This window comes from Puccinia triticina, chromosome 1A, assembly GCF_026914185.1.
Source record: "Puccinia triticina chromosome 1A, complete sequence".
In the NCBI taxonomy this organism is placed as follows: Eukaryota; Fungi; Basidiomycota; class Pucciniomycetes; order Pucciniales; family Pucciniaceae; genus Puccinia; species Puccinia triticina.
This window is the reverse complement of record NC_070558.1, coordinates 7874473-7888112: the sequence shown is the minus strand read 5'-3', so window position 1 is coordinate 7888112 and position 13640 is coordinate 7874473. Positions and strand designations below refer to the sequence as shown.

Below are 13640 nucleotides of genomic sequence, written 5' to 3'. Positions count from 1 at the left end.
GTTGTTGTTGTTGTGCGATGGTCATCAGAGAAGAAAAGAAGCGTGCTGTTTTGGGTGGGTGTTGAGTGGTGTGCTGGGTCTTGGAAAACTTTGACTGGATTGGATGATCATCTGTTAAAAAAAAGCTAAATACATTTTTTACAGTTCTGAAAACAAGGCTTCAACAAATCCCTTGATTTGGCTAATCCAAGACCGTTTAAAAGTGGGTTCAGCTGTGATTTACCTGTCGTTTACCCATCACACATTGGGGGAGCACACGTTCAAGTGCTTCCACATAAAAATGTATGGTTATGAACCACCCCATCCTGGTCGATTGATGTCCCGCTTGAAGGAGCTTGTCTGTGACTCTGACTCGGGCTGGAGGACCCTGGCAAGCGCGGCCAGAGGGTACGCATGAAAATGTATGAATGTTTAAAGCCACTTTGGCTCACAACCAAACATGATAAATGGATTCTGAAAAGATGGGCACATGTAGGCTTAAAGGGAGAATAATGTACTGCTAACTTCTCCTCAAAATGTGGTAAATGTTGGCAAGAAAAGCCAAAAATGACTTTTAAAAATGTATGAATCCCACGATTTTTGAATTGATTTTCATGCGTACCCTCTGGCCGCGCTTGCCAGGGTCCTGTCAAGCTGTTCCCTGGTGGCTGATCTTGAAACCTTATGTGGATTGCACTTACGTAAGCCAATGGCTATGGGGTTGTGCGGGTGGCGGGGAAATCTGTATCCACATACAGGAGAGTATATAAAACCAATCGGATTGATTCCGCTGCCACTGCAATTAATCCCATTTCCCCCTCCGTCCAAACTTCCCGGCCAGGCGGGTCAGACGCATCCACTTCCCACCACCACTCATTACGATCCTCAAGACCAATCCCACAACAGATTGACTATCCAGAAACGCTGCCCCCAAGAACGACCACAGATCAAATTCCGATAATTCACCATGGAAGAGCCATCGTGAGCAATCTTGCACAACCTCTGCCTCACAAATAGCTGATATACCCTCTTGATCAGCTTTACGTCCGACGGAGATGCGCTGGACTACTACAGAAGCTTAGCGCGGAGCTTGCAATGTGATCTAGACGATACTAAGTCGGCCCTCGACGAGTTTCAGATATCTTCCAAAGAACTTGAGGCTGAGCTCGAAAGAGAACTTCAGGCCACCGAAAAACAGTTGAAGGAATTGAGGGGAAAGGAAGAACATTTGCTGCATGAAATCGATCAGTGGAAAGTGAATCCAATCTCTGTTCTTCTCTGAGCTTGCCAAACTCAGCATTCAACTGACCTTTTCAACACAAACATTAGATCAAGTACCACTCTTCCTTAAAAGATCATACGAAGACGATGACACACATGCAGACTGAGCTTGAAACATGCAGAAAATCTAACGAAGAGTATCGGACCAGGCTTCGCGACATGGAACTGGACAACGACGAGCTGGAAGGTAAAGAGAGGTAAGTTTCTCTGCCCATCACCTCGAGAGAGATCCAGCACGAAGAATGCTGACCAATCCATGTGGAATCTTAGGATGGTGGCCAGTTCCCTACAAGATGTTGAAAGCAAGTACGGGAAAGCAATCGAAAGGATCACTTTACTCGAAGACGAACTGATCGAGAAAAGTAAACTGGAAGAAGAACATCAGAGGCTCAAAGATGATCTGAGAGGTGAATTGATGGAAGATCTCCAGTGCGACATGTAATCTTTGCTAACATTGGCTTCTGTGAATTTGTCAAGATATGACCGAAGAACTAGCCGTCCTGCGTGAACATCTAGCCAACTCGACCATCTCACCGGCAGATGACGTAACACGTCGCGTCTTTTCACCAAGCCCTGAAGGCTGTCAACTCACCGCCACCGCCCGAACATTTTCAGAAACCCCTCTCAGTGAGCCTGGATTGGAAGTGCTGAAGGACACAGACGAGATGTCGTCACCCTCGCGACCGATGATCAGAACCAAGCCAACCTCGATGGCGGAAGCCCGAGATTCCCCTCGACGCAGGCTGAGCTCAATGGCTGCTGAAATTGGCTCCCCCAAGTCACAAAACGCCAAGCCCTTGACTGCCATCCAACTGAAGAAAGCTGGTTCTCTTCGCGTCAAGCCTGCTCAGCCCGCCCCTAATAAGCCGCTTCAAACCCTCTTCTCGCCCGACCAGCGCTTGGCAACATCGGCCACTGCAGTTTCCAGAACACGACGCTCTCAATCACGAAGCCGGCCGTCTCTAGAAACGCCCCTGAACCCTAGAAATCTGACCAAAGGAAGCTCCCATCTCCAGTCCCTTCGTGCTGAGACGGAACGGATGCAAGGGATGACGAAGAAACTGGTCAGCTCGAGGAACTTGCGGACGGTCAGTGCCATCCCGGTACCGAAGACTTCCCTTCTGACTAGCTCAGTCCACTCTAAATCGGCTGCACATATCAATTCCGCCCTCAATCGAAGCAGTACCACTCGCAGCCCAAGAAGGCAGCCCAATGCAATCACTCTCACAGCATCCCGAAACGTTACCCAACCAGCTACCTCACAGGACAAAGATCTTGACACCGGTCAGTCTCTTCCAAGCTTTTTATCTGCAGAGAATATCAAATTCTCATCTTCTACTTCTGTTTCCTGAGACAGGTCTTCCTCGACCTCGATCAACACGACCATTATCACGTCTCTCGATCTCTTCTGATCATCAACATCATCAATTGGGGGTCTCGATGATGGCCCCTTCAGACGCCCCACCGACCTGTGCAATCCCCCGACGCAAAGCCTCGATCGACATGACCGAACGCTTCAACAGACCGTTGAGTATCCACGAGCTGTGCAAGAGTCATCTCCGGAGACAGAGCACCGGATTGACCAACAACATCGGGCCTACTAAAAACGATCCACACGATAAGAAGTCAAACCTTTCTGCTAATGGGCTGGGCAAATCGTTCAGCACTTCTCTTCGCTCGGCCGGATTACCTTTCAAGAGATAAACTGTTCCTACTTTTTCTCTCTCTCTCTCTCTCGGGATTGTAAGTCCTTTAGCTATTTATCTCTCTCTTTTTGTTTTCGGACAATGGAGGGCTTATGTTGACGACATGAATAGGAGCTGGATCAACTTGCCTGTTGCCAATCACCGAGCTTCTCTTTTCCTCTCTCCGACGACCCCTCCATATCCTGTTTATTCACTTTGCCGCTGTCGGCTGGAGTATGTGCATGTGTGTTTGTGTTTGCTACACGATTTCCTTCATTGGCTTTTCAGTGGAGATATATACCTCAGTAAAGAATCGTATATCACTTCCTTGTCTGCTCGGTTAGAACTTATACATAGATCAGTAACTTCTTTTTTGTCACTCTTTCAAGTTTCCCTTCTTCTTAATTCCCTTCAGCAGATCATTTTCATACCTTTCCAATCAGTCTTTGACATTTTTTGGTGTTGATATATCCTGTACATACACTGTAGTATCAAGGGTGTAATTCTATACAAATATTTATCCATTTATTGCTTCTATGTAGATCATGGTGTGGGCCCCAGAGTGGTTTATCCACGTCCAATAAACAGCCGCTTTTGCCTTCCAAAAATTCAATAGTTTCCTTTATACACTACATGGTTTCACATATATAGGGTCTGGGAGAAGTGGAAAATCCACTTTTGCCCCTATGCCAATCACATATGCATCCTCATCAATCATACTGCCAACCGCAATTCCTGCTATTGCCACAGCACTTTCCCACCTAATAAAGCAATGAATTAAGACCAGAAACATGCTGTGATCAATTATGGTGTTCAAAGTTGGTTTGCATAATTTTATGCATGCATAAATCATAAAATCATAAAATCTTTTTTGCAGGGGATATGACTGTCTGTTTATGTGATACAAAATTTCCTCACCAAAATATATTTATGATTTTATAATTTATGCATGCATAAAATTATGCAAACCAACTTTGAACACCATAAATATTTTGTTTCAAATAAGGATATTGGGTAGAAGATATTAACTGAAAGCAACAGTGTAACAAATCCAATACATCAAAACTAATCCAATACCAATAAATACCAACATGGTGTACCAGATTGGTTTCCCTGATGATACATTTATGGTCTTCAAAGTTTATGGTGTTCAAAGTTGGTTTGCATAATTTTATGCATGCATAAATCATAAAATCATAGAAATATTTTGGTGAGGAAATTTTGTATTACATAATCAGACAGTCATATCCCCTGCAAAAAATATTTTATGATTTTATGATTTATGCATGCATAAAATTATGCAAACCAACTTTGAACACCATAGTTGAAGTTCATGCATGTATAAATGCATAAATTGTAAATTCATAAAACTTTGTTTGCAGGGGATCTCACCAATCTGCTTAAGTAATCTTTGGCTTTCCCAGCCAAAGAATTTTTATGAATTTATGATTTATGCATTTATGCATGCATGAATTCCAACTTTGAAAAACCATGAATGTATATGCATATACAATACATGTATTGGATTTGTTGGACTGTTGGTGAATATAAGAAGAAAAGATGAAATCAGTGAGAATTCCAAGTGGGACTCAAAGTTGGGTGCTGACAAAGGAGAGGATAGAGAAAGGCAGTTGATCCTTTGGGAAAGTTTCTAGAACCATGGATTGTGTTGATAGCACCGGAGAGAGAGATGGTGGTTCAATAGTCTCTACTGGGCTAGGAACTTAAAAAGGGGAATGATATCCAGCATTGTGAAAACCATGGCAAAAGGGGAGCTTCACAAAACAGCTTGCATGAATTTTGCCAAGTTTTCTTGCCCAAAAATTACATATGCATGTTGGGCTGTCAAGATTCAAGACAAGGATAGATGTAACTTTTTAAAGGTTACTTGCATTAATTTTGGTATGTAACTTGCTTGCCAAAATTGATGCAACCGGAAAACCACTGCCAGTAGTAATCTTTGGTGAGCCAATCAATCAGACACAGGTTGAATACCTTGAATGCTCTTTTCTTTCAGTTGTCTCTGTGTAAATTTTATGGTAACAAACTCTGAACCTGGGATGCTTTACTTCATTCTTCCCAAGTAATGTAAAAGGTAAAAGAGTTGCAGGTCAAATAAACAGAAACATGTGCCACCAAAATTTAGAATGTCACTAGGTGCCAGGTATGTGTTTTATAGGGTGCAAGTCTCTCCTTCAGAGCTTACACACCATGGACTCACACCAAGAGGGACTGTGTTGAGTCTGAGAGCAACCTGAAATTGATGATTTCAATGGTATACATATTATGCCTCTCTTGTGAGCTCCAAGCCTCCAACTCACTCAACCCATTCCCACTCACTCAGACTTTTTGTTCCAACCCAAAATTACATTGTTATTGGACTTGGAACCAAGAGATTTGAATGACGTAGGTGCAAAGTGTGAGATTACAAGCTTAGGTGACCAGGATCCTCCTCATAAATTGATGAGGATGCTGCAATCTAAACAAGCTGTTGTAAATGGTAAGCAAAGCTAACCTTTTCTGCAGTCCTGAATACTCAGTCGTAAAGCTGATCACACCTTTGGTAAAATTGGTAAATGCAGATCTGACAGCAGCAAGACCAGGTTCAAGAAAAATCCTGACCAACAATCTCCATCCAAAAAAATAACCACAAGCATCAAAGGTAAGTGGTGGGAAAATACCTAAGGACTGATGAGTAGACAGATGCTAACAGCCTCATACGCTGTTAAACCTCTTCAGGTGTAGTTCAAGAAGAAAAGACCTACCACTCCAATTCAACTCCAAGAGTTGGAGAAACAATCCATGAGTGCTTTTTTTAAGGTCAGAGTGAAGGGAAACCCATGAAAGACTAACTGATCAGGAGCAGAATTGCACAAAACTGCAAATAGTGTTGCAACACTTTTAAATTGTTTTTCTGAAGCCACCTCAATAGGACACCAAAAGGCTAAGGTCCTAGCCAGTTAAGGACCAAAGCTATCTTCTACTTAAAAAGATAAAGCTGTGGCTAATTATATTTACTCTTGCTGTTTCTTCAAGAACCTGGCCCCTTGGGGCCGCAAGTTGGGTCGCGGCGAAGCCGCGTTTGGCGGCGGAGCCGCCCAGTCAGTAGGAGCAGGAATTTTGCGGCGAAGCCGCCCACTCCGTTGGAGCAGCAATTTTGCGGCGAAGCCGCGGGGCGGGGTAGAGCTGATGCTCGGCCCCTCGAGGGCTGGTGCTCGAAGAAGTTTGGGGCTGAGCTGATGCTCTGGGTTCAGACGCCAATGCGCACAAACAAATTTTGATGGCTAGGAAGGCTTACGCTGATGTGCTGAAGCCTTAGCAGACCAGGGGCATTTTGTGGTGAAAAGAAGAGCCCTATTTAAGCTAATCAGAAAGTCCTCGCAGCTACTGTATCCCGGTCCTCCCACAGAATTGTAACATGGGGTCATCTCCGATGAAGTCATGCCACGATCAGCCCCAGGACTTCCAATTTGGGTAGTGACCGCGAGTCCGCTCATTTGCTCGCACTTAGTCACGGGCTGCCGATCCCAGCCCGGCGCTTTTCCCCAAAGGAAACACATGCACCACCTTATGCGGAATATCATTCACGAAGCGTCTGACACCACGTAGTTTCAACTGTCCCTGGCCAGAGAGCCAGGATGAGCCCATACATTATAGACACCAGCCCTCAGAGCCAAGCGACCGAGCATGATTCTCCACCGGCGTGCCGGTGCATACAACACAGCTTAGCAGATAAAATCTTGCTTGGCAAGCAGGTGCTGGGTAGCTGCTCTCTGGAAAGGTGTCCTCAACGGCGAGAACATTGCCAAGGAGGAGGCTGCTCCGGCAAGCAGGTCTTTTCACTGCTTGCTGGGGAGGAATCTTTGTTGGAATCATCCCTGGCAAGCGGATCCCCACTCGCCCGGGAGGATTCCTCCTGTCCGAGGACCTTGCACCTGCTTCCTGAGAAATCTTCCTCAACAAGCAGGTACAAGTCGTTGGGGGAATGGAAGAAAATCCATCCCGCCAAGTACAAAGGTGTACCTGTTTGGAAAGCCCCCCTGGAAAGCAGTTACCATTTTTAACTGCTTGGAGGAATCTTCCTTGGAATTGTGCCCAGCGGAACAATCCCCAAGTAATATGTACATGTAACCGCTTGCCCAAGATGATTCCCAGACCTTGGCAAGCAGGTGTAATTTTTATGCCCAAGAGGAAGCCTTCCGGGCAAGCAGGCAAATCCATCACAAGGTCCTGCAACATTCCACGTCAAAGGTATCAACAGGTTTGAAGCAAGGAAAAGACACAAAAATGATGGGCCCGGTATATTTTCCCACTGTCAATAAAGGCCAGAAATATTGCCTTTGTCTACTACTGTTACACTGACAAGGTATCACTAGCTTCAAAGACATGGACACAATCAACGGAGGGACCTATGACACTTACTGGAAAATAGCAGAGGTCCTCAGACTTGCATTGCTGCCAATGCTGGCACAAAACCGCAGGCTGGAAGACAGGCAAAGCCCTACATCATTTTTTCTGCATCATACTTATCCACAGCCCACTCTCAAACCCTCAAGAATTTTTCAACCACATTGCTGTTGAGCTCTTGGATGACCTGCCGCACCAACTCTAAACGGTCTACCGGGTTGAAAACCCCTCAGATCAACTTCACATCTTGCTCTGCTACTACCTACTGGCAAGGAAGCCTCAGAAGAGCGGAAAAGCTTCTGCTGGTGTTGGACTCCATACCCCCGCTGCTGGGGAGGGGGACTTATTGAAAGCACTATGCATGAAGAAGATCTCTGGTAAGCGGAGTGTGCGGACCTATTCCACAAAATGTGCCAAACCCTGAACCATAAAAAACGGATCATTGTTGACTTAGCTGTGCATTTGGCGGAAGCAAATTCTGCCAGCATGCTATATGTGGATGAGCCCGGTGGGTGTGGCAAAACCTACACAATGAATACTATTATCCATTCCCTGAAAGCCATGTGCATCCCCGCAGTAGTGGTTTCATCCTCAGATGCTGCTTCCCTCATGTCAGTCAATGGCTCCACTGTCCACTCCCGGTTCAAATTTCCAATAGTAATCTACTCAACCAGCACCTTCATGTTTTCCCTTTGATCTCAATGCGCTGAGGTATTGAAAGAGGCAGGTGTGATCACATGAGACAAGGTTTCAATGCAACACTGACATGCTGTTGACGTGGTTGCAGAGACCGCTTTCTTCAAGATCTTACGCAAGACGGTGAGGGACTCCTGTCCGTGCTAAGCGGCAACAGTCGTGTGAGGGGAGGTTTGCTGTTTAGGCTGCCCTCGTGGCTGGGTGGTCCGTAGGAATGAGCGCTGAAAAATGGGGGGATCTGGGATAGCTGTTGGGGTGTGGTGGTTTTGAGAGGTTCGCCGGGGTTTTGGATCCTTGGCGGCGGTTGTTGTTGTTGTTGGAAGGATGAGGGGTGATCTTAAAGAGGGGAAGGAAAGGGGGATCTGGAAAACTCTGATGAAAGATGATCGGCGGGCGGAGCCCAAAGGTTGAAACTCTGAAGATATGATCTATGAATTTTGATGGTCCGTATTCTGGGGATCAGAATGCCATGCCTCTCCCATCATCCAAGTTCAGCGAACTTGGACTCTGGGAGAGCCACATGTCACATGTATTTCATCACATCCTCCGCGCGCTACACGCGCTCACACACACAACAAACAAGAGAAACAGGAAAAAGAGAACACAAAACAAAGAAACAATGCAAAAACAGTGAGATGATGCAGAAGAACAAGAACCAGTAGAAAGGAAGAAAGAAAGGAGGAAAGAGGAGGCATAAACACTCAGGACAGACAAGAGAAACAAGCAGAAAAAAAAAAGAAAGAAAAAGGAGAAGAAATGAAAACAGATGAATAAACCCACAGCATATGCTGTGTTAGGACCAAGAAAAGTGAAGAGGGTTGGAAACTGAGAAAGAAGGAGTATAGAAGAGAGGGGTGAAAGATGGGGGAAGTAGGAAGAGTGTAGATTTTTGAGAGTCTTGAGGATCTTGAGGAGGAGGGAATTCTTGAGTCTTGAGGAGTGAGGAGGACTTTGAGTCTTGATGATCATCCTGCTGGCGGAGGCGGTGGAAATGCTCCTGACTAGCTGGCCACAAGAGGGGCCACCACAACGGCCAACCTTTTGGTGGCAAGTTAATCATATTTGGGAGGGGGGGATTTCCAACAGATACTCTTGGTTGTGCACAACGGGACTATCTTTGACCTGGAGGCAGCCTTCATGATCACCTCATCTCTATGGGCCCATGTTATCAAGTTATCCTTGACCAAGAACTTGAGGCTGAGTGGTGGTTCAGACTCTGCACTGACAGAGCTGAATGCTTCATTCTACCGCTGGCTACTGACAATTGGAAACAGTACCGGGAAGCACAAATATCATACCCCCCAGACACTTGACTTTGGAGACGTATATGCAAGCCTGACTGAGACAGCTTTTCCCAATAATTTTATAACCACCGTGTACCCCAGTTCACCTCTGCACTCCTGAGATTGAGCCACCAACATCAAATACTATGGCTCACATGTGATTTTGGTGTTGCTCAACCATGAATGATGTTTGTTCCCGGTGCCTGCCCGGGAGATTTGTTGAATTCCTCGCAATTGACGCCATGGCCACCAATATGAATGGGATCAATGAAGAGGAAGCAGTGACAGAAGAAGTCCCCCACATCACCAGGAAAAAACAATGATCACTTGCCTACAAGTGACATGAAATAGTAAAAAGGCCCCTTTGCACTTTGCTGTGTCACCTGCAGACAAGTGATCATTGTTTTTTTCCTGGTGTATGTTCTTGATCCCCAGCCTGCCAGAATCAACCCTCCAAATCAAGTTTTCCATACTCATAATCCTGCTCCACAACCTTGACCTGGGAGCGGGACCAGACTATTGATAGATGAGATTGCCCCCGGTGGGTTCAAGTGCAGCATACTTACCAGATTGCATGTCAGCTCTATGTGCACCATCCCCAAGATCAAACTTATCCACAAAGCTAATGCCTCTAATGGTGTATTGTTCAGTTGGTTCCAATTCCTGGTTGCAATAGCATTTGCGCTCACAATCAACAAGTCCCAGGGCCAATCACTTGCGCAAAGGTCATGGTGTACCTCCCATACTCTGTTTTCAGCCATGGCCAACTGTACGCTGCCCTCTCCCAGGTAACATCCATCACGGCTCTCTCAATAGGGATTGTCACACAGCCAACACAGCCCAATTCCAAAATCAATGTTTTTAACCTTGACGTGATCAGGAGGTGCACAACTCACCAGCACAAGCTTGAGTGAACCAGAGATCAGGATTCTTTGCACATGTATATACAATATGGGCCTTCAATGCTATGTTATACAATTTATTTCTTCCGGGGCCCAAGGATCATCCTGGAGCCAAATTGACCCCAGTTGCTCTCATCCATACCCTTACCCCTTTTCCTATCACTGATTGCGCGGCGTTTGCGCCGCGTTTTCCCCTAGTGTTTATTGATGTACACAGATTATATCTGTTAGACTCACAGATCTGCTTCTCCAATTTTCTTTTTACTATTCTCTTCTTTCTCAGTAGAGAGCGGTCTACATCCTGCTCTTAGGTAAACAATTCTCCATCTTTAAGGTATAGGAAAGTGGCAAATGACGTATTGCTAGACTACACCACAGGTGCAGTTCGGCATTGCCAGGATGCCTGGAGTTGGTTCACCCGCAGGATGCAACCCCAAGAGGAATACAGCACCACCTGGGCGTCCAAATCCATTTATAATATCGCGCCGTTGGGACGGCGCTGCGCAATGCCTTCGCGATGACCACACCCAACAACCCAGGGATGTGCCACCGCTGCCACTTGAATGCCAAATCCCAGGAAGGATGCCGCTGCCCCATCCGAGAGATAGCCGCCCCGGACGTCCACTCGCGGTATCTGGATACAGGTGGTTGCCTCATGGGTAACATTGCAACATCCCCTGGATGTCAAACGCATTTATTGGGGTGTACGCTTGATACACCCTACCCATCCCCACCGCGGTATCAAATTTGGGCATGCGGGAAGACCATGAGAGCCTCTTGGCAGTGAGAAGGGTCAAAAAGTAATCGGAAAGAATGTAATTGCTCGGGAGCAGGGGCCAAAAAGTAAAACTATTTACAAATAACAAAGTTCTCATGGGCACGGGCATGCTTCACAAAAGGGAAAGATTGGAGGGGCATTCCGGGCAATCAGCCATTGAGGCCGGCTTCCTGCTCAACAGGCGCGTCATCGGCAGCGTTGGCGAGCATCCGCTCCTCCACCTCCTGCTCCGTTGGTAACTTGATTGAATTGGGGTCCATTTCTGTGAAAAATTGCTGCCCAAAGGTAGCATGATCATACGAGAGGACAAGCTGATAAAACCTGGCAATGTTCTCGGTCTCATCAGCACCCAGGTTTAAAAATACGACCAAAATTACTTACGCTGTACGGTAAAGGCGGCCTTTGCCCTGCAATTCAAGCAGATGCATATCAATGTTCTTTCACTGCCTCCCAGCGTCCCCCGGTCCCCTGCCAACGTACTGTGTTATGGTTTGGATCCTGAGATATGCAATGCGCGCTCTGAGGTGAGATTGATTGGCCCTATCGTCGCCGCCAGCCGCCTCTGGGTGATTCGCATTGGGGGGAATCAAGCTTGTCCTCATCTGATATCAAAATAAGTAAGCAACCAAAAAAACAACACCCGATACAAACACCCAAGCAATGATCACTCACATCAGCAATCAATGATGACACACTGGGCACCGGGTGTGTTACATCCCCCCTCCCTGGACCTGGCTGAATAGCGCACAAAAGCTGAGCCAGACCGTGAAAGGTGTGTCAGTCACCATTAATGAAGATGATGGTTTTCGGAACATACCAAGTCTCTCAACCTGCCCCAACAATGCCTCAGCTTTCTTTGCACAAAGCTCTCAAGACTCAAAACTGCCGCCGGATCGCGGGGCAGGTAATCTCTCTTGAACTGATTGTTTTGAGCATTGATGTGATCCTGTGTAACAGTGCAGAAACTCAGTGCACATCATGAGACAACATGTGCCACAGGAGATCCTTACTAGAACCAGAGTCAGCAAGCTTCAGACTTGCTGAGGTGCGCCACAAGGGGTTTCAGACCCGTAAACCCTGAGATTCCTGCTCAACAATAGCTTGTGGGCCCTGCGCTGCACAAACGCCTAAAAATGGCTCTTCAGAAGATGTTGCAAAAGCTCTGCATTCATCATGAGGGCTTACAGTGAATACAGGAACGTAATGCCAGTTACACACTTGATCTGCTGCTGGTGCCTCTGCTGCTGTTACACCCCGTGGTACAGCTACCTGCTGCCGCAAGCAATTGATCTCCTCACGCATTGCAAGTGTGATATAAATTGTCACAACATATTGCCTGGGTTGAGGTACCTGTAGAAAGAAGAGGGAGGTTGCATTCAACACAATGATTTGAGGAAACAGCACTTAAGGCTACTTACATAGGCAAGCTGCTCCCCAACCTCTGCATATCCACCCAATAACTGAAAAAATTGTTCAATCTCGCCGAGATACTCGTCATTGACAGGTTTTTCAATGTGTGTCATCCTTTGAACAGATTGTGGCCATGATTGCTGCCCACCCCGCACAGCCGGTGAGACAGTTGGACGCCGCAAGTTCAGGTCCACGCCAGCGGCAGCCTGCACTGCAGGTAAAACAGCTTTAAAGCAGTGTTAGTTTCAATCAGCACATGTACCTTGTATTCACTCACCCGGCCTAGTGGGTCCACCCAAAGTGGCTGGTGCCCTCGCAATATTAGCAGCAGCAGCAGCTGCCGCCGCCGCAACCGATCCTCTCAGTGGTGGCGTATAGGTAGCTGCCGCGACTCGTCGGCGATGGCTTGTGGGGCGAACTGGGCCTGCATTGGATGCTTGGTTGGCCCCCGGAGTAGCAGTGTGGTTGTTGTCGGAGTTGTCAGAGTCGGATGAATAAAGATGAGACATTGTGCTGAATCTGAATACAGTGAAAGATGAGATGGGAGAGGATGGGAGGCAAAGTCAAGTTTGAGTTTGGAATGAAGAAACAGAGTGGTCTGGGGAGAGTTGGTTCCGATGAAGCATGGCTTATATAAAATTTACTGCGTGCAGCGAATTGAGATCATCTCTGGCACACAAGTGTGCGGAAATCAGGCCCAGAGGGTGCATACCAAAAACACCGGGCAATGGTGCATCCAGTTGCTTTGGCCATCACATTACCTCCAATGAGCTGGTAAACCTCCCAAATCAGATACATTGTCCCTCCTTTTGGGCAGGTGAAATGGTGTAAAACCGTGGAGTTGCTTCAAATTGTTGCTTGCGAGCAAACTCGGAAATTAAACATTGAGAGCTAACTCGGCAATGCCAAGAGGTTCCACCATCCAGGCAGTGCGCTTGAAGTAAGCACTCCGTGGTGACAAGAAAGGGGCAGGTGGTCAAATCCAATCTGGCTGATTGGTAAGATCCAGATCAAAAAAAAAGAACCCCCAAGCACGCACGGAAAGACAAAGCAAACCGCTCCTCATCACTGTCCACTGCACAAATTGCTTTTGCCACAACCCAAGTTACTAATCAAATCGCTTTTGCGTTTTTGTGGCTGTCTTGAAACATTAATTAACATTCAGGTCTCGGTATGCCGCGCAGACCTGCAAAGGTGACTCCAATCGATCATGGCAGGC

The 13640-nt window shown here is 46.6% G+C and overlaps 2 protein-coding genes across 2 annotated transcripts; one reads left to right on the top strand and one right to left on the bottom strand.

The window, feature by feature from the left end:
• Positions 1–946: 946 nt before the first annotated feature.
• PtA15_1A860 (uncharacterized protein) lies at positions 947–2964 on the top strand (the record flags this gene model as incomplete). The annotated part of the gene is made up of 6 exons (XM_053165931.1): positions 947–960; positions 1018–1234; positions 1309–1457; positions 1531–1667; positions 1738–2544; positions 2618–2964. The coding sequence occupies 6 exons, from the start codon at positions 947–949 to the stop codon at positions 2962–2964; spliced, it is 1671 nt and encodes a 556-aa protein (XP_053017073.1).
• An 8196-nt stretch (positions 2965–11160) lies between these two features.
• On the bottom strand, positions 11161–12851 carry PtA15_1A859 (uncharacterized protein; the record flags this gene model as incomplete). The annotated part of the gene is made up of 8 exons (XM_053165929.1): positions 11161–11273; positions 11393–11418; positions 11492–11613; positions 11829–11957; positions 12080–12361; positions 12430–12632; positions 12699–12733; positions 12814–12851. The coding sequence occupies 8 exons, from the start codon at positions 12849–12851 to the stop codon at positions 11161–11163; spliced, it is 948 nt and encodes a 315-aa protein (XP_053017072.1).
• Between the last annotated feature and the right edge of the window lie 789 nt (positions 12852–13640).